Source organism: Bubalus bubalis, chromosome 6 (genome assembly GCF_019923935.1).
Source record: "Bubalus bubalis isolate 160015118507 breed Murrah chromosome 6, NDDB_SH_1, whole genome shotgun sequence".
NCBI lineage: Eukaryota > Metazoa > Chordata > Mammalia > Artiodactyla > Bovidae > Bubalus > Bubalus bubalis.
In genome coordinates this window covers 35,114,979-35,140,709 of record NC_059162.1, presented here as the reverse complement: position 1 = coordinate 35,140,709, position 25,731 = coordinate 35,114,979, and the positions used below count along the sequence as shown (strand labels likewise).

At 37.7% G+C, this 25,731-nt stretch overlaps 1 protein-coding gene across 1 annotated transcript in view; it reads right to left on the bottom strand.

Moving 5' to 3' along the window:
- Positions 1–25,731, bottom strand: part of LOC102389034 (calcium-binding mitochondrial carrier protein SCaMC-1) — an 83,626-nt gene that overhangs the window by 37,678 nt on the left and 20,217 nt on the right. The window contains exons 3-4 of the mRNA XM_045166222.1: positions 18,529–18,616; positions 4,862–4,973 (exon numbers count right to left, since the gene is read on the bottom strand). Coding sequence (XP_045022157.1) covers positions 4,862–4,973; positions 18,529–18,616 — 200 coding nt within the window. The remainder of the gene's footprint in view (positions 1–4,861; positions 4,974–18,528; positions 18,617–25,731) is intronic.

Here is a 25,731-nt window from a genome sequence, read left to right as displayed (position 1 = left end):
AATCGCCAAATAAATCTTGATACAAAAGAACAAAGCTGAAGGCATCACATTTATGGATTTCAAACTATACAACAAAACTATAGCAATCAAAACATACAGTATCAGCATAAATACAAATATATAAATCAATGGAACAGAGTCAAGAGCCCAGAAATGTATTTATTTATAAATAAATGATTTATAAATCATTTTTGTAAAGATTTACAATCCTTTCTTATCAGCTAATATTTGACAAGAACACTCAATAAGGAAAGTATAGTCTCCTAATTGTGTCAGGAAAACTGGCTAACCACATGCAGCAGAATGAAATTGTACCACTATCTTACATTACTCACAAAAATTAATTCAAAATGGATTAAAGACTTAAAATATAAGATCTGAAACTGTAAAACTAACCAGAAGAAAACATAAGGGACCAATGGACAGATCATTCAGACAGAAAATCATTAAGGATACACAAGCCTTAAATGATAGGTTAGACCAGATGAACTTAATTTATATTTATAGAGCATCCCATCTGAAAGCAGCAGAATACACTTTCTTCTAACGTGCACATGGAACATTCTCCAGGTAGATCACATGTTGAGCCACAAATCAAGCCTTGGTAAATTTAAGAAAACTGAAATCATTTCAAGCATTTTTTCTGACTGCAATGCTATGAGATTAGAAATTAATTACAAGAAAAAACTGTAAAAAACACAAACACATGGAGGCTAAACAATATGTTACTAAACAATCAATAGATCACTGAAGAAATTGAAGAAGAAATTTAAAAAATACCTAGAGACAAATGACAACGAAACCCTCAGAACCCAAAACCCACGGGACACAGCAAAGGCAGTTCTAAGAAGGAAGTTTATAGCAGAACAATCTTACCTTAGGAAACAAGAAAACTCTCAAATGAACAACCTAACCTAAAACTAAAAGCTAGTTCTTTGAAAAGATAAACAACATTGATAAACCTTTAGCCAGATTCAGCAAGAAAAAAGAGGAAAGAGTTCGTTAATAAAATTAGAAATGAAAAAAGAGAAGTTTCAAATGACACCACAGAAATACAAAGGATTATAAGAGACTACTACAAGCAACTATATGCCAATAAAGTGGACACCTAGAAAAAATGGACAAATTCTTAGACAAGTACAAACTGGCAAGACTGAATCAGGAAGAAACAGAAAATACAAATACACCAATCACAAGTATTGAAATGGAAAAAAATGATTTAAAAACTTCCAACTAACAAAAGTTCAGAACTAAATGGCTTCACAGATGAATTCTATCAAACATTTGGAGACAAACTAACACCTATCCTTCTGAAACAATTTACAAGAACTGCAGAGGAAGAAACACTCCCAAATTCATTCTATGAGGCCACCATCACCCTGATACTAAAACCAGATAAAGATACCACACACAAAAAAAAGAAAATTAAAGGCCAATATCAGTGAAGAATATACTTACAAAAAATTCTTAAAAGATATTAGAAAATTGAATTAAACATCACATTAAAAAAAATCATATACCATGATCAATCATATACCATGCAATTTACCCCAGGGATGCAAGGATTCTTCAATATATACAAATCAATCAATGTGATACACTACATTAACAAATTGAAAATAAAAAATAATATGATAATGTCATAGATGCAGAAAAAAGCTTTTGACAAAATTCAACACCTATTTATGATAAAAACTCTCCAGAAAGTGGGAATAGAGAAAACAAACTCCAACATAATAAAGACCACAAACAACAAACCCACAGCTAACATCATTCTCAGCAGTGAAAAACTGAAAGCATTTCCTCTAAGATCAAGAGCAGGACAAGAATATCTATTCTCATCACTTTTATTCAACAGAGTTTTGGATGTCCTATCCATGGCAATCAGAAAGGAAAATGAAATAAAAGGAATCCAAATTGGAAAATAAGAAGTTAAACAGATACTGTTTGCAAATGACATGATACTACATGTAGAAAATCCTAAAGATGCTGCCAGAAAACCACTAGAGCTCATCAATAAATTTGGTAAAATTGCTGGATAAAAAAAGTTGAATTCTTATACACTAGCAACAAAAGATCAGAAAGAGAAATAAAGAAAACAATCCCATGTTACATCACATCAAAAAGAATAAAACACCTAGGAATACATCTACCTAAAGAGGCAAAAAAGACATGTACCCTGAAAACTATAAGATGCTGATGAAATAAATCAAAGTTGACAAAAACAGAGAGAAAAACCATGTTCTTGGGCTGGAAGAATAAATATTGTCAAAATGATTATACTACCCAAAGCAATGTACAGATTCAGTGCAATCTCTATCAAATCCCCAGAGGTATTTTTCACAGAATTGAACAAAAATCTTTTTAATTTGTATGGTAACACAAAAGACCCCAAATAGCCAAACCACTCTAGAGAGAGTAAAACAGAGCTGGGGGAATCAGGCTCCCTGACTCAAACTATACTACAAGGCTACAGTAACCAAAACAGCATGGTACTGGTACCAAAACAGAGATATAGATCAATGGAACAGGATGGAAAGTCCAGAGATAAAGCCATGCACCTCCGGTCAACCAATCTATGACAAACAAGGAAAGAATATAAAATGGAGAAAAGACAGTCTCTTCAACAAGGGGTGCTAGGAAAACTAGACAGGTATATATAAAAGAATGAACTCAGAAAAACATACACAAAAATAAACTCAAAATGGAAGTTTTGATGGATACTATAAATGGATACTATTTGATGGATACTATAAAATCTTAGTGAAAAACAGGCAGAACACTCTCTGATATAAATTGCAGATTATCTCTCCTGATTCACCTCTTAGACCAATGAAAATAAGAACAAAAATAAAATGGGACCTAATTAAACTTAAAAACTTGCACAGCAAAATGAAAAGATAATCCACAGAATGGGAGAAAATATTTGCAAATGATGCAACTGATAAGGGATTAATCTCCAAAATATACGAACAACTCATGCAGCTCAATATCCCCCCCTCCAAAATAGACAGAAGATCTAAATAGACATTTCTCTAAAGAAGACACACAGATGGCCAAAAAGCACATGAAAAGATAATATCGCTAATTATTATAGAAATGCAAATCAAAACTACAGTGAGGTATCACCTCACACTTGGTTAGAATGGTCATCATTAAAACATCTACAAACAATAAATGGTGGAGAGGGTGTGGAGAAAAGTGAACTCTTCTATACTGTTGGCTGGAATGTAAATTGGTACAGCCACTAAGGAGGTTCCTTTAAAAACTAAAAATAGAGCTTACGTATGATCCGGCAACCCCACTCCTGGCCGTATACCTGGACAAAAATCATACTTTGAAAAGATATTCACTGCATCATTATTCACAACAGCCAAGACATGGAAGCAACTAAAATGTCTATTGACAGAGGAATGCATAAAGAAAATGTGGGAGAGATATATGTATTATACATATATTATACATATAATATATATTATTGTATTTTATATATATATATAATGCAATAAAATATTACTCAGCCATAAAAAAAGAATGAAATAGTATCATTTACAGCAACATGGATGAATCTGGAGGGCATTATGCTTTGTGAAATAAGTCAGAAAAAGAAAGGTAAATACTGTATGTTACCACTTATATGTGCAATCTCTTACTAGGGGAATGGATAAAGAAAATGTATTCAATGTGTACTATGTCATAGTTAGAAGTAATAAACTAGATGAACACATAACAATAATAATGTCTTAAAATCATAACAAGTAAATAAAACAAGAAATAAGATGTGAACTTTAGCACAATACTATCTATGTAAATTTAAAACACACATGAAACATTATATGATTTTTAAGAATATAGATTCAAGAATACAAAACATGCCTATCACAATAAGTAACATTTTGAACACATATATTACCTGCTGAACTCTCTTCTACATATACTAATGTACTAATTTAATTCTCAAAACTCTAACCATTATTATCCCCAATATATAAATAAGGAAATTGAGGCACAGAGGGATTATATAGCTAGTGGGTGGCAGATGTGGAGTTAAAACCTTGGCAATCTGACATCAAAGACTATGCTCTTAGTCTTCCCCAAAATGTACATGAAGAGGAGGCATAAAATTACAATGGTGGATGCAAATATTATGCCCTGAAAAATGACTGACTTAACTCCCTGTGGGCTTCCCTGGTGGCTCAGACGGTAAAGAATCCTCCTGCAATGCAAGAGACCTGGATTTGATCCCTGGGTTGGGAAGATCCCCTGGAGGAGGAAAAGGCATCCCACTCCACTATTCTTGCCTGGAGAATCCCTAGGGTCAGAGGAGCCTGGCAGGCTACAGTCCATGGGGTTGCATAGAGTTGGACATGACTAAGCGACTAAGCACATAACTCCCTGTACCTGAGATCTAAAAAAGAAAAAAAGCTTATTACTAAATCTCATTTGTTCCTCACAACTCTTAATCAAGTACTTATATTAAAATGGCAAACAGATTATGTAGCTGATTCTTTCTGATTCTAAAATTTTGAATCTTAATCTTTACATTTTCTATGACAGAAGGCCTAATTGAGTACACTGTATCTGTGAAAAAAAGAAGGGTGTACTATTTTTCCACTTTTCTAGGACAATTAACTGTATAAGAGTCATTTATTCTCAACACAAAGTGGGCCTTTTCAGCAGATGGATATCTATATTATGTTCTAGCTCTTAGCAAACAAAGTTATTGTGATAGCTATGTTTGCACACTTCTTGCTAAGAGTACTATTAATTTAGACAGTGAGATCTAAAGAGATTATGTGATCATAAGAGATATGACATTTATGGCAAAATAAAAATAGAGCAAAATACAAAGTAATCTTACAGTAGAACGCTTCCAGAAATGAGCAATTTCATCGATATTTTTTGCAGGATGAAGCAAGAAGTAGTTCTTCCATTCATCCCAATCTACTGTCATTGTTCCATCTCTATCAATGCTGAAATTAAAAAAAATATTTATAACAAAGTAACAACATTATAAAAATTAATTAAACACTTCCTACATATTTATTGTAGAAGCCACTTCTTTGGGCTTCATCAATTTTCCTATCTTTAATAAAAGTTTATTTTTTGGAATAGTTTAAGACTTTCAGAAAATCTTAGAGAGTATTTATCGAGATTCATTGTACAATCTGTTAAGATAGTACTGAGAGTTCCCACATATTTCCACATCCAGTTTCCCCTAATGGTAACATCTCATATTATTATGATCTATTTGTTACAATTAATAAGCCAATATTGATATATTATTATTATTAACTAAAGTTCAGGCTTTAGTTCCTTTTTTTGTTTTAGGGTCCCACCTGAGATACCACAAGCCATTTGGTCATTACACCTCCTTAAGACTTTCTTGGCTATGAAAGTTTCTCAGATTTTCATTGTTTTTGATAACTTTAATAGTTTCAGTGTATGCTGATCCAGATATTTTGTAGAATATTCCTCTAATGGAATTTATTCTGTATTTCTTTTTAATTATTTACTTGTATGTGTTTCTCTCATACTTGCCTATGATCTTTCAAAAGGAAAGACAATTTCTAAGTCACTTCTACATCTTTGGCACTAAGTACTCAATGTTGAATGAATAAATAAATGAATAAAATGGACTGAAGTTTAACCTTATACCTTTTGACTCTCTCTGGTAGTAGTTTTCCCCTGACCATCTCCTTTAACTCAATTCTAAAATAACCTAAAATCAAGCTATCCTGTCAATCCTTTCAAAAATGTTTTATTGTAAATAACCTTACTTCTTGTTTAATTGTATGAAGGTTAGAGAACATATTCTACATGATTCAAATTCTATTTACTTTTTCACATTTCCTTTATGACCCACCATATGGTCAATTCTTGTGAATTTTCTATGGGTCCTTAAAATAATGCATACCCTGCAGCTTTTGAATGCAATATTCTAGTTATACTTGTTTAGGTAAAGATTGATGGTGTTGGTGGTGGTGGTTTAGTCACCAAGTCATGTCCAACTCTTGTGACCCCTAGACTGTAGCCTACCACGCTTCTCTATCCATGGGATTTCCCAGTGGTATTATTGAAATCTTCTATTTTTACTGATATTTTCCTGTGTGCTTGTACTATTACTGAGAAATGTGCAATAAACTTTCTTACTACAATCATTGTTTCATCTTGCTTCATAAATTTGAGGCTACGTTTTTAGATCCATACATATTTAGAATTGTTATATATTCTAAGTGAATTAAATCTCTAATAATTATAAAATGCTTCTTTTAAGTTTTGTAATGAGTTTTGCCTTTGCCATTCTTTTTTCTTAAACAAAAGGAGATGTTAGCAACATCAGTAAGATAGCAGAGCAGAAGGTACTATTCCTCCCCCAACAAGAAAACTATAGTTAGACAGCTACCCAGAAATGAGAAGATCCCTGAGAGGGTTCAAGAATCCAATTAAGAAACTATAACAACATGATGGAGTAAAAAAAAGTGGAGAATAATCACACAGAAACAATCACTGATGAGGCTCGCTTAGCTGATATGTGTGGAGATGGCAAGAAACAAAGAAGGGTGAGGGTTGACATCCACCAAGTGGCAGGTGTCATCATGGTCTCCAGCAGCCTGCTCTATGGAGGGCCCCAGCAGCCTTTGCCACTGAGGACTTCAACAGGCCCCACAACAGCCATAGATTCCCCACAGCTTTCACAGTGAAGGAACCTGAAGTGGCATCGGTGCAGACTCCAGAGCCTGCTCCAGAGAGAACACTGGCAGCTTTTGCCACCAAAGTAAACAACAGATGTTGCTGCCATGGACGCACTGGAGATGAAGATGCTGTGCACCCTCACCAGAGGGAGCCACTTTTGCACCATCCTGGGACCAGGCTTGTTGCCGCCATAATCCCTGAGCCCTGGCTGCTCCCCCATGCACCCACACTTCAGGCCCCAGCAGCACGGCTGCTCTAGCACACATGTGTTCAGACCCCTGCTCTGTGGCTTCTTGGTTCACACCTGCTTTTCAAACACCAGAGCCACTGTGACTACAGGCTAGTTAGTGCCTTGGACCCCAGAGCCACAGTCACTGTACAAGAGCCTGCACTTCAATCCCCAGCTCTGCAGCTTCTCCGTGCATGGTTGCACCTCAGATATTGAAGGCACTGCCAGGGAGAATTAGCCAGCATGCTGAACCTTGGAACTACAGTCAATCCATGAGCATCTGTGCTCCAGACCCTGGCTCAAAGGCTGTTCCACAGGTACCCACACATCAGTAGCTGTGCACTACCATCACAGGGGACCTTGCAAGCTGGATCCAGCACCATAACTAATCCCCTTGGCTAGGACAGCTCCATTGGAGACAAGGAGATCAAGAGGTTTCCAGACGACTTGAGCGTCAAAGACTCCAACAATCCTCATGACATTAGAGACCTCTAAAGCCTTGGCCATTGAGGATCCTGGTAATCTTCACTGATGCCAATGTCAGCTGACAGAGTTGCACAGAAATTATGTCACTGTGCTTTTCACAGAATCAGAACCGCCACATACCCCCACTTGGCACCCTTGTACCTACCCACAAGTGAAGGTCTTTCCCCACCAAAACCACTCTGAAAAGTCTTAAAAACTTCAGACTTCAGACTCCATCAAATGTGCATATATCAATTCAAGGATACAAGAAACATGAAAAATCAAGAAAACATGACACTGATAAAAGAACACAATACTTTCCAGTTCAGTTCAGTTCAGTCGCTCAATTGTGTCTGACTCTTTGCGACCCCATGAATTGCAGAACGCCAGGCCTCCCTGTCCATCACCAACTCCCAGAGTTCACTCAAACTCATGTCCATCGAGTCGGTGATGCCATCCAGCCATCTCATCCTCTGTCGTCCCCTTCTCCTCCTTCCCCCAATCCCTCCAAGCATCAGAGTCTTTTCCAAAGGGTCAACTCTTCCCATGAGGTGGCCAAAGTACTGGAGTTTCAGCTTTAGCATCATTCCTTCCAAAGAAATCCCAGGGCTGATCTCCTTCAGAATGGACTGGTTGGATCTCCTTGCAGTCCAAGGGACTCTCAAGAGTCTTCTCCAACACCACAGTTCAAAAGCATCAATTCTTCGGTGCTCAGCTTTCTTCACCGTCCAACTCTCACATCCATACATGACCACAGGAAAAACCATAGCCTTGACTAGACGAACCTTTGTTGGCAAAGTAATATCTCTGCTTTTGAATATGCTGTCTAGGTTGGTCATAACTTTCCTTCCAAGGAGTAAGCGTCTTTTAATTTCATGGCTGCAATCACCATCTACAGTGATTTTGGAGCCCACAAAAATAAAGTCTGACACTATTTCCACTGTTTCCCCATCTATTTGCCATGAAGTGATGGGACCAGGTGCCATGATCTTCGTTTTCTGAATGTTGAGCTTTAAGCCAACTTTTTCACTCTCCTCTTTCGCTTTCATCAAGAGGCTTTTTAGTTCCTCTTCACTTTCTGCCATAAGGGTGGTGTCATCTGCATATCTGAGGTTATTGATATTTCACCTGGCAATCTTGATTCCAGCTTGTGCTTCTTCCAGCCCAATGTTTTTCATGATGTACTCTGCATATAAGTTAAGTAAGCAGGGTGACAATATACAGCCTTGATGTACTCCTTTTCCTATTTGGAACCAGTCTGTTGTTCCATGTCCAGTTCTAACTGTTGCTTCCTGACCTGCATATAGGTTTCTCAAGAGGCAGGTCAGGTGGTCTGGTATTCCCATCTCTTGAAGAATTTTCCACAGTTTATTGTGATCCACACAGTCAAAGGCTTTGGAATAGTCAATAAAGCAGAAACAGATGTTTTTCTGGAACTCTCTTACTTTTTCCATAATCCAGTGAATGTGGGCAATTTGATCTCTGGTTCCTCTGCCTTTTCTAAAACCAGCTTGAACATCAGGAAGTTCATGGTTCACATATTGCTGAAGCCTGGCTTGGAGAATTTTGAGCATTACTTTACTAGCATGTGAGATGAGTGCAATTGTGCAGTAGTTTGAGCATTCTTTGGCATTGCCTTTCTTTGGGATTGGAATGAAAATCAACCTTTTCCAGTCCTGTGGCCACTGCTGAGTTTTCCAAATTTGCTGGCATATTGAGTGCAGCACTTTCACAGCATCATCTTTCAGGATTTGGAATAGCTCAACTGGAATTCCATCACCTCCACTAGCTTTGTTCGTAGTGATGCTTTCTAAGATCCACTTGACTTCACATTCCAGGATGTCTGGCTCTAGGTGAGTGATCACACCATTGTGATTATCTGGGTCGTGAAGATCTTTTTTGTACAGTTCTTCTGTGTATTTTTGCCATCTCTTCTTAATATCTTCTGCTTCTGTTAGGTCCATACCATTTCTGTCCTTTATCGAGCCCATCTTTGCATGAAATGTTCCCGTGGTATCTCTAATTTTCTTGAAGAGATCTCTGACTTTTCAGTAACTGATCTCAAAGAAATGGAGGTCTACAAATTGACAACAAATTCAAAATAATTGTTTTAAGGAAGTTAAACAAGCTATAAGATAACACAGATAGACAACTCAATGAAATCAGGAAAAGAAACACATGGACAAGATTAGAAGTTCAACAGGGAGACAGAAATCATAAAAAAAGAATCAAAGAGAAGCTCTGAAGCTGAAGATACAATGAATGAAATGAAAAATGCAATACAGAATATCAACAACAGACATAAGAAGGATAAAGAATCAGTGAACTCAAACACAGATCATTTGAAATTATCCTGTCAGAGAAGAATAAAAGAAAAAATGAAAAACATCTATATGAATTATGGACCCCATCAAGAAAAACAATATACACATTATGGGTGTCTGAGAAGGAAAGAGTGAGAAAAGGGGCTGCTGCTGCTGCTGCTGCCAAGTTGCTTCAGTCATGTCCAACTCTGTGCGACCCCATAGACGGCAGCCCACTAGGCTCCACTGTCCCTGGGATTCTCCAGGCAAGAATACTGGAGTGGGTTGTCATTTCCTTTTCCAATGCATGAAAGTGAAAAATGAAAGTGAAGTCGCTCTGTAGTGCCTGACTCTTAGCGACCCCATGGACTGCAGCCTACCAGGCTTCTCCATCCACGGGATTTTCCAGGCAAGAGTACTGGAGTGGGTGCCATTGCCTTCTCCAACAGGGGCAGAAAGCGTCTTTAAAAAAAAAATGGCTGAAAATTTCCCCCAGATTTGAGGAGGCTTCCTTGATGGTTCAGTTGGTAAAGAATCTGTCTGCAATGGAGGAGACCCTGGTTCACTTCCTGGGTCGGGAAGATCTGCTGGAGAAGGGATAGGCTACCCACTCCAGTATTCTCGGGCTTCCCTTGTGGCTCAGCTGGTAAAGAATCCACTTGCAATGCAGGAGACCTGGGTTAGCGATCCCCTGGAGAAAGAAAAGGCTACCCACTCCAGTATTCTGACCTGGAGAATTCCATGGACTGTATAGTCCATGGGGTTGCAGTCAGACATAACTGAGTGACTTTCATTTTTACTTTTTCATGAACATCTAAGTACATGAAACTCAAAAGTCCCCATACCTAATGAGGACTTCTCCAAGATACATCATACTAAAATTGTCAAAAGTCAGAGATAAAAATTGTCACAGAGAAGAGAGAATTTTGAAATCAGCAAGAGAAACAAAATTCACTTCATACAAGGTAACTTCCCTGAAGCTATCAGCAGACTCCTAAGCAGATATCTTACAGTTCAGGAGAGAGTGGGATTAAGAAGATATAGTTTCCCAGGCAAACAAAACCTGAGAGAGGTCATCACCCCCAGACTTGCCTCACCAGAAATACTAAGTGGAATTCTTTCAGTTGAGATGGAAGAACACTAATTAATATCATAAAACGTATGAAAGAATAACACACTGGTGAAGGTACATCAGACTGAGAATACTCTAGGACTGTAATGGTATTGTATAAATCACTTAACTTTAGCATAAAGGATAAAAGACAAAAGTATTAAAAATAACTATAGCTACAATAATTTATTAATGGGTACACAATATTAAAAAACATACTAATTGACAGAATGTGGTCCACTGGAGAAGGGAATGGCAAACCACTTCAGTATTCTTGCCTTGAGAACCCCATGAACAGTATGAAAAGGCAAAATGATAGGATACTGAAAGAGGAACTCCCCAGGTCAGTAGGTGCCCAATATGCTACTGGAGATCAGTGGAGAAATAACTCCAGAAAGAATGAAGGGATGGAGCCAAAGCAAAAACAATACCCAGCTGTGGATGTGACTGGTGATAGAAGCAAGGTCTGATGCTGTAAAGAGCAATATTGCATAGGAACCTGGAATGTCAGGTCCATGAATCAAGGCAAATTGGAAGTGGTCAAACAAGAAACGGCAAGAGTGAATGTCGACATTCTAGGAATCAGCGAACTGAAATGGACTGGAATGGGTGAATTTAACTCAGGTGACCATTATATCTACTACTGCGGGCAGGAATCCCTCAGAAGAAATGGAGTAGCCATCATGGTCAACAAAAGAGTCCAAAATGCAGTACTTGGATGCAATCTCAAAAATGACAGAATGATCTCTGTTTGTTTCCAAGGCAAACCATTCAACATCACAGTAATCCAAGTCTATGCCCCAACCAGTAACGCTGAAGAAGCTGAAGTTGAATGGTTCTATGAAGACCTACAAGACCTTTTAGAACTAACACCCCAAAAAGATGTCCTTTTCATTATAGGGGACTGGAATGCAAAAGTAGGAAGTCAAGAAACACCTGGAGTAACAGGCAAATTTGGCCTTGGAATACGGAATGAAGCAGGGCAAAGACTAATAGAGTTTTGCCAAGAAAATGCACTGGTCATAACAAACACCCTCTTCCAACAACACAAGAGAACTCTATACATGGACATCACCAGATGGTTAAAACCGAAATCAGATTGATTATATTCTTTGCAGCCAAAGATGGAGAAGCTCTATACAGTCAGCAAAAACAAGACCAGGAGCTGACTGTGGCTCAGACCATGAACTCCTTATTGCCAAATTCAGACTGAAATTGAAGAAAGTAGGGAAAACCACTAGACCATTCAGGTATGACCTAAATCAAATCCCTTATGATTATACAGTGGAAGTGAGAAATAGATTTAAGGGCCTAGATCTGATAGATAGAGAACCTGATGAACTATGGAATGAGGTTCGTGACATTGTACAGGAGACAGGGATCAAGATCATTCCCGTAGAAAAGAAATGCAAAAAAGCAAAATGGCTGTCTGGGGAGGCCTTACAAATAGCTGTGAAAAGAAGGGAAAAGCAAAGGAGAAAGGAAAGATATAAACATCTGAATGCAGAGCTCCAAAGAATAGCAAGAAGAGATAAGAAAGCCTTCTTCGGCAATCAACGCAAAGAAATAGAGGAAAACAACAGAATGGGAAAGACTAGGGATCTCTTCAAGAAAATCAGAGATACCAAAGGAACATTTCATGCAAAGATGGGCTCGATAAAGGACAGAAATGGTAGGGACCTAACAGAAGCAGAAGATATTAAGAAGAGGTGGCAAGAATACACAGAAGAACTGTACAAAAAAGATCTTCATCACCCAGATAATCACAATGGTGTGATCACTCATCTAGAGCCAGACATCCTGGAATGTGAAGTCAAGTGAACCTTAGAAAGCATCACTATGAACAAAGCTAGTGGAGGTGATGGAATTCCAGTTGAGCTATTTCAAATCCTGAAAGATGATGCTGTGAAAGTGCTACACTCAATATGTCAGCAAAGTTGGAAAACTCAGCAGTGGCCACAGGACTGGAAAAGGTTGATTTTCATTCCAATCCCAAAGAAAGGCAATGCCAAAGAATGCTCAAACTACTGCACAATTGCACTCATCTCACATGCTAGTAAAGTAATGCTCAAAATTCTCCAAGCCAGGCTTCACCAATACGTGAACCATGAACTTCCTGATGTTCAAGCTGGTTTTAGAAAAGGCAGAGGAACCAGAGATCAAATTGCCAACATCTGCTGGATTATAGAAAAAGCAAGAGAGTTCCAGAAAAACATCTATTTCTGCTTTATTGACTACGCCAAAGCCTTTGACTGTGTGGATCACAATAAACTGTGGAAAACTCTTCAAGAGATGGGAATACCAGACCACCTGATCTGCCTCTTGAGAAATTTGTATGCGGGTCAGGAAGCAACAGTTAGAACTGGACATGGAACAACAGACTGGTTCCAAATAGGAAAAGGAGTTCGTCAAGGCTGTATATTGTCACCCTGTTTATTTAACTTATATGCAGAGTACATCATGAGAAACGCTGGACTGGAAGAAACACAAGCTGGAATCAAGATTCCCTGGAGAAATATCAGTAACCTCAGATATGCAGATGACACCACCGTTATGGCAGACGGTGAAGAGGAACTCAAAAGCCTCTTGATGAAAGTGAAAGTGGAGAGTGAAAAAGTTGGCTTAAAGTTCAACATTCAGAAAACAAAGATCTTGGCATCTAGTCCCACCACTTCATGGGAAATAGATGGGGAAACAGTGTCAGACTTTATTTTTCTGGGCTCCAAAATCACTGCAGATGGTGACTGCAGCCATGAAATTAAAAGACGCTTACTCCTTGGAAGGAAAGTTATGACCAACCTAGATAGCATATTCAAAAGCAGAGACATTACTTTGCCAACAAAGGTTCGTCTAGTCAAGGCTATGGTTTTTCCAGTGGTCATGTATGGATGTGAGAGTTGGACTGTGAAGAAGGCTAAGCGCTGAAGAATTGATGCTTTTGAACTGTGGTGTTGGAGAAGACTCTTGAGAGTCCCTTGGACTGCAAGGAGATCCAACCAGTCCATTCTGAAGGAGATCAGCCCTGGGATTTCTTTGGAAAGAATGATGCTAAAGCTGAAACTCCAGTACTTTGGCCACCTCATGCGAAGAGTTGACTCATTGGAAAAGACTCTGATGCTTGGAGGGATTGGGGGCAGGAGGAGAAGGGGACAACAGAGGATGAGATGGCTGGGTGGCATCACTGACTCGATGGACGTGAGTCTCAGTGAACTCCGGGAGTTGGTGATGGACAGGGAGGCCTGGCGTGCTGCGATTCATGGGGTCGCAAAGAGTCAGACAGGACTGAGCAACTGATCTGATCTGAATATCAAAAGTTAAAATTTTGGGGGCAGTAAAGGGGTTCAGTTCAGTCGCTCAGTTGTGTCTGACTCTTTGCAACCCCATGGACTGCAGCATGCTAGGCCTGCCTGTCCATCACCAACTCCCAGAGCTTACTCAAACTCATGCCCATTGAGTTGGTGATGCAATTCAATCATCTCATCCTCTGTTGTCCCCTTCTCCTCCTGCCTTCAATCTTTCCCAGCATCAGGGTCTTTTCAAATGACTCAGTTCTTCACATCAGGTGGCCAAAGTATTGGAGTTTCAGTTTCAGCATCAGTCCTTGCAATGAATACTCAGTACTGATTTCCTTTAGGATTGACTGCTTTGATCTTGCAGTCCAAGGGTCTCTCAGGAGTCTTCTCCAACACCATAGTTTGAAAGCATCAATTCTTTGGGGCTCAGCTTTCTTTATGGTCCAACTCTCACATCTATACATGACTACTAGAAAAATTATAGCTCTGACTACACGGACCTTTGTTGGCAAAGTAATATTTCTGCTTTTTAATGCTGTCTAAGTTTGTCATAGCTTTTCTTCCAAGGAGCAAGCATCTTTTAATTTCATGGCTGCAGTCACCATCTACAGTGATTTTGGAGCCCAAGAAAATAAGTAAAGGGGTAGAATTTTTGTATGCAAAGTTAACTTGTATTCAGCTTAAAATACTTTATAAGATGTTTTATGTAAGCTTCATGGTAATCACAAAGCAAAAAGCTATAACAGACAAGAGAAAGAGAAAGAGGTCAAAGCAATTACCACACAAAATCAAAAAGGAAGACGGCTAGAGAAGAATAAAGGAACAAAGAAACTACAAGCCATTAAAAAACAATTAAGCAAATGATATGTAAGTCCTTACTTATCAATGTGTGGAGAAGGCAATGGCACCCCACTCCAGTACTCTTGCCTGGAAAATCCCTTGGATGGAGGAGCCTGGCAGGTTGCAGTCCATGGGGTCACTAAGAGTCGGACATGACTGAGCGACTTCACTTTCACTTTTCACTTTCATGCATTGGAGAAGGAAATGGCAACCCACTCCAGTGTTTTTGCCTGGAGAATCCCAGGGACGGGGGAGCCTGGTGGGCTGCCGTCTATGGGGTCGCACAGAGTTGGACACAACTGAAGTGACTTAGCAGCAGCAGCAGGATACAATGGCCAGAGAAGGCAATGGCACCCCACTCCAGTACTCTTGCTTAGAAAATCCCATGGATGGAGGAGCCTGGTAGGCTATAGTCCATGGGGTCACTGAGGGTCGGACAAGACTGAGCGACTTCACTTTCACTTTTCACTTTCATGCATTGGAGAAGGAAATGGCAAACCACTCCAGTGTTCTTGCCTGGAGAATCCCAGGGACAGGTGAGCCTGGTGGGTTGCCGTCTATGGGGTGGCACAGAGTCGGACACGACTGAAATGACTTAGCAGCAACTTATCAATGATTAAAGTCTCCAAACAAAATTCATTGAGTGGCTGAATAAACTTTAAAAAACAACACTTAACTTCTTGCTGCCTAAAAGAGACTCATTTCAGCTTTAGGGATATACATAGTCTCAAGGAGAAGGGATGGGAAAAGATAATCCATGCAGATAGAAACCAAAATACAGCAAAGTATGAATAACTTGAGTTTAATTCAAAAACTATAAAAAGAGAAAAATAATGAGACTACATAATAATTAAGAGGTCACTTCATTAACAGACTATAATAATTATAATATTCATATATATTATATGAACCAAATATTGAACTAAATATATTAAGCTGATACTAACATATCTGAAAGTACAAACAGACAGCAATGAAACAACAGTATGAGACTTCACTCTCCCACTTTCAACAACAGACAAACCATCCAGACAGAAAATCAGTGAAGAAATAATTAACGAACTACACATTGGACCAATGAACCTAAAAAACAAATACAGCAGCAGAATACATAATCTTCTCCAGTGCACATGGAACATTCTCAAGGACCAATCATGTCTTAGGACACAAAACAAGTCTCAACTTTAAGACTGAAATCATACCAAGTATCATTTCTGACAACAGTATGAAACTAGAAATCAATAACAAGAAGAAAACTGGAAAATTCACAAGTATGTAGATACTAAACAACACTCCTCTGAACAACCAGTGGGTGTAGGAAGGTATCAGAAGAGAAATAAAAAAGTCTTATGAGATGTGAAAATAGAAACACAACATAACAAGTCTTATGCTGCTAAGTCACTTCAGTCGTGTCTGACTCTGTGCGACCCCAGAGACGGCAGCCCACCAGGCTCTCCCATCCCTGGGATTCTCCAGGCAAGAACACTGGAGTGGGTTGCCATTTCCTTCTCCAATGCATGAAAGTGAAATGTGAAAGTGAAGTCGCTCAGTCATGTCCGACCCTCAGTGACCCCATGGACTGCATCCAGGCAAGAGTACTGGAGTGGGGTGCCATTGCCTTCTCCAAGGAGTCTTATAGCATGCGACAAAAGTGGTTCTAAGAGGGAAGCGTATAGCAATAAATGTCAACATTTTTTAAAAAAAATAAAGATCTCAAATAAACAATCTAATTGATCCCTCAAGGAATTAGAATAGAAGAAAAAACTAAGCCCAAAGTTAGCAGAAGGGAAAAAAATAATAAAGATCAGAGCAGAAATAAATACCAAAACCCAAATCCATAGAACAAAAGAACACCAAAATTAAAAGCTTGTTTGTTTAAAAAGGTAAACCAAATTGGCAAACTTTTAGCTGGACTAACTAAAAACAGAGAGAAAAGACTCAAATAAATAAAACCAGAAAAGAATTAGGAGACATTAAGACTGACGCCACAGGAACACAATGGGTTATAACACACTACTATGAATGATCATCAGAGAAGGCAATGGCACCCCACTCCAGTGTTCTTGCCTACAAAATCCCATGGATGGAGGAGCCTGGTGGGCTGCAGTCCATGGGGTCGCTAAGAGTCGGACACGACTGAGTGACTTCACTTTCACTTTTCACTTGCACGCATTGGAGAAGGAAATGGCAACCCACTCCAGTGTTCTTGCCTGGAGAATCCCAGGGATGGGGGAGCCTGGTGGGCTGCTGTCTATGGGGTCGCGCAGAGTCAGACACGACTGAAGTGACTTAGCAGTATCAACAGCATGAACAATCATATGCCAACTAATTGCAAAACCTAAAAGAACTGGGTAAATTCCTAGAAATATACAACCTAGCAAGACTGAATCATGAAGAAACGGAAAATCTGAACAAAGGAATGACTGAACAGACTGAATCAGTAAACAAAAATGTACCAACAAAGAAAGTCCAGGACCAGATGGTATCCCTGGTAAATTCCTTCCATAAAGAAGGAAATCTCACCATTTGCAACAACACAGATGGACTTTAAGGGCATGATGCTAAGTAAAACAAGTCAGACAGACAAAGACAAATACTATATGATCTCACTTATACATGGAATCAAAAGAAAGAAAAAGAAAGGAAAGAAAAAGACCTTATAGATAGAGAAAACATATTGGTGGTTACCAGAGGTGGAGGGTAAATCTTAAAAGCTCTCATCATAAAAAAAATCTATAACTATATACGGTGACTGATGTTAACTAGACCTATTGAGGTGATCATTTCACATTATATACATATATTGAATCATTATGTTATATACCTGAAATTAATATAATATTATGTATCAGTTATACCCAAATTTAAAAAACAAGTAAATTTAAGTTTTAACTATAAGAAAGTGTTCTTATCATAAAATTAATAACAATAATAAGAGGGTGGGAAGAAACTTTAAGAAGTGATGGATATGTTTATGGCATAGATTATGGTTATGGTTTCCCGGGTGTACGTGTGTGTGCATGCTAAGTCGCTTCAGTCACGTCAGACTCTTTGCGACCCCATGGACTGTGCCTGCCAGGCTCCTCTGTCCATGGGATTCTCCAGGCAAGAATACTGGAGTGGGTTGCCATTTCTTCCTCCAGGGGATATTCCTGACCCAGGGACCAAAGCCACGTCTCCTGTATTCACAGGCAGATTCTTAACCACTGAGCCACCAGGGAATCCCTCCTGGATATACGCTTACCAACAAATTCATCAAGTTGGATACATAAATTATGTACTTTTTTGTACTTCAACAAAATTAAAAAAAAATTAATCAATTACTTAAGAGAATTAAAACCATTCTTTGAACTAGAAGCATGAAGAATCTTTTTCTGAGGACTTTAAAAAGAATACTTCCTGTTTTAGTCAATAGCATTTCAACAAATTTCTTAGGGATCTTTCTTAAAACATTGTCAATAAAAGGTGACATTATCAGAAATAAAAAGAAAGGAAAGAAATGAAGGAAGAGAAGAAAGAAGCTATACTTATAACCACCAGTTACATATTAAACAAAAATTAAAACTATTAAAAATAAGGGTAAGGGCTGACCTTTGTATAATCTTTTTTGCTTGAGTTTCAGAAATATTTATACCCAGTGATTTCAAAACAGCAATTATTTCTGAAGTTTCTATTATTCCTTTAAAAAAGTGAAAATATGTCAAGTTAATGAATCTGAAACAATAACAAGGCAAAATATACTTACAAGGCAATAGCCTTTAAAAGTCCACATATTTTATAGGCCTATCATCCTACACTCAAAACCCAAAGCTTAAAAAGTTCTAAAAATTTAAAGACTTTTTGTATGGCACCAAAATTCACTATATGACAAAACCTGCCTTAAGCTGATGTGAGGTTAATCTTAGTCAATTATTTTTCTAATCCAATACGGCTATTCATTTGTTTCACTAAAGAAATATTCATGTATATAATTGCACAGTGGTGCTCCAGACCCCACCTGGAGTATTATATCAGTTCACTTCGGTTCAGTCGCTCAGTTGTGTCTGACTCTTTGTGACCTCAAGGTCTGCAGCATGCCAGGCCTCCCTGTCCATCACCAACTGCCGGAGTTCACCCAAACTCATGTCCATTGAGTCGGTGATGCCATCCAACCATCTCATCCTCTGTCGTCCCCTTCTCCTCCTGCCGTCAATCTTTCCCAGCATCAGGGTCTTTTCAAATGAGTCAGCTCTTCACATCAGGTGGCCAAAGTATTGGAGTTTCAGCCTCAACATCAGTCCTTCCAATGAACATTCAGGACTGATTTCCTTTAGGATGGACTGGTTGGAACTCCTTGCAGTCCAAGGGACTCTCAAGAGTCTTCTCCAAAGAAGAGTATTATATAACATATCACATATGTGCTATATTGCTTTTCTAAAATCCAAATTCTAAACTTCTAATCATATCTGGTCCCAAGGGCTTCTAATCAGAGATTACAGATCTATAACAGATATTGATTATTGTACTTACTTGGAAAGAAAAAGCTAATTCTGAAGATCTGATTCAGGGGCATGAAAATAAGGCTACTCAACATTTTATAAGATAAGTTTTAAAAGAAATAGCCTACTTAAAATAAGATGGAACACCAAACTCTTTTTAACACAAGCATATCCGATGTTAAATAACTCAAAACTACTAATATATTTAATACAAGCCTATCAGGCATTTCAATCTCACACTGCTAGATGTTCTGAAAGAAAAATTAAGTACTCCATACTGTCCTCAAGCCCTAAACCACATATATAATCATGTCACTCCTCAAATGAAAAAAAAAAAATCTTTTAATTCTTCCCATGGAAACAAATAGTTGAGGATACGAAATATGAAAAAAATTATTTAAAAAATCAACTTTAGTGTCATCTAGATGAAAACTATATAATGTCAAAAAACTAACATAAATTCAGTCATAACTTATATTATACTTTACTAACCATAGCTGCATATGCATGCATTTAAAATATGCATAAGTAAAAAGAATATACATATATATGAGATATATTATTTATGTAGCCTATAAACAAAGCCCAAATATTCATACACAGAAATTGATTCTTTACAATGACTCTGAGGCCCCTAGTGTGGAATTTACTGGTGGAATTTATACAGGGTGGAATTTACTGGCCTGCCTAGAAAGTTTTTTTCAAATGAGGAAGCTGAATCCTCTGTCTTATGCCATTATATCCCATTATAATTTTCAAACACTACACAATAATTTTTTTTAATTTTTTTAAAGTTTACTATTCAAATCACTATGCTAAATGGAAAGAAGTCAAAGATTAATGAACCAACCACCCCAAGGAGTTTACCAGTTTGTATGCATGCACTAATTCCTTTAAAAATATATCACTCTGTGTTATTGTATGTCATAGAAGAGCTATGAATAATGTGCAGTGGAAAGACAAAGGAATGAAAAACAAGAGTCACAAATGAAGTACTATAAAAGGATAAGCAAGAGACCACCAAAGAAACAAAAGCATTTCAACAAAAGGTAAAGTATAAACATGGTAAACTTATTTGTTTAACAAAGATAGACTGGGAACTTACACATAGCAGTAGAAAGCAGGATAGCAGGTACTTTGGAGGGTGGTGGTGATTTGGAGAGGATACAAAATGGATCTTTCTGAGATGCTACTAATATTCTGCTTCTTTATCTGTATGTTGTTTTCATGTTGTATGTTTGCCTTGGAAAAATTTGTGAAGCTTTTGAAAGGTTGTTGATGAATCACAAGAAGACACGGGATTCTTGGCCCCCGGAGGAGAAGAATTCAATCCTGGGCCAGAGACAAGGCTCGATCGCTCAGAGCTTTTGTGTAATAAAGTTTTATTAAAGTATAAAGGAGATAGAGAAAGCTTCTGACATAGGCATCAGGAGGGGGCAGAAAGAGTACCCCCTTGCTAGTGTTAGCAATGAAGTTATATACTCTCCAATGAATCCAAAGAATGTCTGGAAGTTGTAAAGACCTCACCAGACCTACTCCCATAATTTACATTTTAAGATAACAGAATTAGCCAGAAGGCTTAATCCAGAGACTGTCCTCAGGCAGGATACATTATTGTTATATAATCCTAAGGAATGTAGAGAAGGAAAAGTTTGTCCTTTCTTCCTCCTTGAGAATTCCAGAGCCCTCTCTCCTTGGGGACCCCTAGACTCCTTATCAACCTGCCTAGGAAATGACTCTCTCACTTTTACTTATAATGTATGCACTTGGCTATATATGTTATATATCAATGAAATTTTCCCCAAAAATAGTAATTTAGGGCCAAATTTGAAATGGCATTTTAACAAGCTATGTCTGACAATTTCTGCCTTTGTTCTCTCTGAAAAAAAAAAAAAACAAAAAAAAACCTTTCTTCAGGATAGAAAGCCCAGGTATAGTCATGTACTTATGGTCAATTAATCTACAAAAAAGGAGGCAAGTATATACAGTGGAGAATTCAAGAATATACAATGGAGTCTCTTCAATAGTGGTACTGGGAAAACTGGATAGATACATTTAAAAGAATGAAATTAGAACATTTTTAATACCATACACAAAAACAAACTCAAAATAGATTAAACACCTAAATGTAAGGCTATAAAACTCCTAGAGGAAACAGTAAGCAGAACACTCTTTGACAAAAATCGCAGGAATAATGTTTTGGATCTGTCTCCTAGAGTAATGGAAGCAAAAGCAAAAATAAATAAATGAGACCTAATTAAACTTAAAAGTTTTGCACAGCCAAAGAAATCACAAAACAAAATGAAAAGACCACCTATGGACTAGGAGGAAATATTTGCAAATGATGCAACCAACAAGGGATTAATATCTAAAAACTACAAACAGCTCATACATCTCAATATTTTTAAAAAATAATAATAATAAGCAAGAGACATGAACTGACACTTCTCCAAAGAAGACATACAGGTTGCCATCAAGAATGTGAAAAGATGCTCAACAACAGTAATTATTAAAGAAAAGAAAAATTACAGAGAGGTATCACCTCACACCAGTCAGAATGGCTATCATTAAAAATCCAGAATAAAAAATGCTGAAGAGGACATGGAGAAAAGGGAACCCTCCTAAACTATTGATGGGAATGTAAATTTGTGTAACCACTATGGAGAACAGTATGGCTGTTCCTTAAAAAACTAAAAATAGAGTTACCACATGATCCCCACCAATCCCACTCCTGGGCATATATCCAGAAAAGATGAAAACTCTAATTTGAAAAGATATATGTACCCCAATGTTCACTCCAGCATTATTTACCACCATTACTTTACCAACAGCCAAGATATGGAAGCAACCTAAAAGTCCATTGATGGATGGATAAAGAATATTCCATATATACAATAGAATATTAGTCATAAGAAAACATGAAATATTGCCATTTGCAGCAACACAGATAGACCTAGAGATTATCATACTAAGTGAAGTAAGTCAGACAAAGACAAGTATCATATGGTATCACTTATATGTGGAAGCTAAAAAAACAATTCAAATGAGCTTATTTACAAAACCGAAACAGACTCACAGATATAGAAAATAAATTTATGGTTATCCCAAAGGAAAAGGGTGGGGTAGAAATAAATTAGAAGGCTGAGATTAACACATACACACTAACTGTGTAGAGGACATAAACAACAAGGTCCTACATGTATAGAACTATATTCAGTATCTTGTAATAACCTACAATGGAAAAGAATCTGAAAAAGAATAATATACAACTATATATATATATATACATAGAACATATATAAGTAAATCAATTTGTTGTATACTTGAAATGAATACAACACTGTAAATCAACTATACATAAACAAACAAACAAAAAATGAAAACACAGTGGAAGAGCAGAGATGAGTGGTACCATGTATTGACCTTCACATTAGGGGGCAAACACTATGGTCTATGGGGAGCGGATATCTGTACAAATGGAGTAAATGCTACTAAACCCCACTGATTTTTACCATGTTATAAAGTGACTCGATGGATGTGAGTCTGAGTGAACTCCGGGAGTTGGTGATGGACAGGGAGGCCTGGCGTGCTGCGATTCATGGGGTCACAAAGAGTCGGACACGACTGAGCGACTGAACTGAACTGAAAGTGGGTCATATGTTTCATTTTAAAGAAAACTGGGAAAACTGAATTTTTATATAAAATCTTCCAATTTTTATATGTTAAATAAAAAATAATTTCTTAAAAAAACTCCTTTCTTTCCAACTCTGTTTATATATTGACCCAGAAGAAAACTAAATTGTTCCTGAGCACAATTAAAGTCTCCCTCTATCACTTGTATAGCAATTATCATAGTCTAGCTTGTGTATGGCTATTCATTCTTTTTTTTTTTACATTTAAATTTATTTATTTTAATTAGAGGCTAATTACTTTACAATATTGTATTGGTTTTGCCCCAAAACTGTCTGCTTCTGAAAATCTTTGTTAACACAGTTCCTAGTGCACTAGCTCACATAACTGCTAAAAAATTCTCTGTTTCGTTGACCTATAATTACATTAAGTAATTAATCCTTATGCAAAAGAAGTTAAAATTTCAAGCTATGATGTAGAGAAAAATTAGGTAATGTAATTCAGAATATAATCAATACCTATGGACTGAAGGGGAGATTCAATGTTGTCTTTAATTATATACAGCAAGTTTTCACTGAGAAAGATGGGCTTGAAATGGATTTGCTAGAGTAACAGTAGTTAGATGCATGGAGAGGAAGACTGTGACTATTCCAGTCCTGTAATTCCAGGGGGAAATGCAAACTATTCCACTTCTATACTACAGATTATTTTGCTAAGTTAACAAGCCATCTCAAATTTTACTGGTTTAATAAGAATGTATTTGATAATAGTATGCAATCAGAATTTGGTTCAACACATTGGTTCTTCTGCTGATTTTGCCTGGGTCACTCATGTGAATTCAGTGATCTAGAGGTTTGACCATAGCTGAAAATCCAAGATGGCTTCACTCACATGTCTTTTACATCAGATGGAAATGTAGAACAGATGGAAATGAAATAGGCCACCCTAATGGCAGAAAGTGAATAGGAAGGTGAAGGTGAAAGAGGAAGGTGAAAGAGGAGAGTGAAAAAGCTGGCTTAAAACTCAACATTCAAAAAACTAAGATCATGGCATCCGGTCCCATCACTTCAAAACAAAAAGATGGGGAAAAATGGAAACTGGCAGACTTTATTTTCTTGGGCTTCGAAATCACTGCAAATGATAACTGCAGCCATGAAATTAAAAGACACTTGCTCCTTGGAATAAAAGCTATGACAAACCTAGATAGTGTATTAAAAAACTGAGACAAAGGTCCATCTAGTCAAAGCTATGGTTTATCCAGTAGTCATGTATGGATGTGAGAGTTGGACCACTAAGAAAGCCAAGCACTGAATAATTGATACTTTTGAACTGTAGCATTGGAGAAGACTCTTGAGAGTCCCTAGGACAGCAAGGAGATCCAACCAGTCCATTCTAAAGGAAATTAGATATGGCCAGACAGTTTCATGGCAGTAAAGTTGACTTTATAGTACCAATAAAAGCACCTTGCGAAAACCAAAAAAAAAAATAAAATAAAGGAAATCAGTCCTGAATATTCGAAGGACTGATGTTGAAGCTGAAGCTCCAATACTTTGGCCACCTGACGCAAAAAGCCAACTCATTGGAAAAGATTCTGATGCTGGGAAAGATTGAGGGCAGGGGGAGAAGGAGATGACAGAGGATGGGATGGTTGAATGGCATCACCCACTCAATAGACATGAATTTGAGCAAACTCCAGGAGATAGTGAAAGTGAAGGAAGCCTGTCACGATGAAGTCCATGGGGTTGCAAAGAGTGGGACATGACTCAGGGACTAAACAACAATAATGGTCCTAATGGTTGAAGCAAGTCAAATGGCCAAGCCCAGGTCAATGTGGCTCAGGGTTACACAAAGGCATAAACCCTGCTAGATGAGGTTCACTGAAATACCAAATGTATTACTTAGCATTACTGTTCTCATACGTAAAAGGTAGCTGCTATGAGGACTGCATGAGACAAAAATAAGATATAGAAGATAAAGCAGCTAAAACAGGGATGGCAGATGGTAAAGTACAAAAATTTCTAGTTTCTTTCCCACCATTTTCCCAATCTAAAAAAAAAAAAAAAAACTCCTTCCAAAAAAGAACCTTAATGATGAAATTACGTCTAAGAATTACTTCATTTCACATATTTATGACCACACTCCAAGGACATTCTGGCTCCGCAGAAGTAGGGACTCAGATACTTCTTGAGAGAAGTTAAACAGATCAGTTCACATTGGGCTTTGAATGCTTCCAGCTAGTGAATTTGATAGTATAGTACACCAGCCCACAAGCATCCTCTTGCTTCCATTGATTGGCATAAGGCCTGGAAACCCTCCTGGGACACAGAAAATGCAGTGGTAAAAATTGAATCCTACTATTAGTGTTTTATACACATTAATATGTGATGAACTGGGAGAGTCTCAACAATGTTGTCAGGAAGGACAAGAAGGGAAAAGATACCATGTACAGAGCCAGATCCAGTAATAGGATTCAGGGGGAAAGATTGGCTCCACAGTCAACAATGCACAACAGGTGTACACCCGTGGCGGATTCATGTGGATGTATGGCAAAACCAATACAATATTGTAAAGTAATTAGCCTCCAATTAAAATAAATAAATTTAAATTTTTTTAAAAAAGGAGAAAAAAAAAAAAAAAGAAATTACCTTAACCCAGCCAATCTAGAAACACTCTGGGAGAAAGTAGC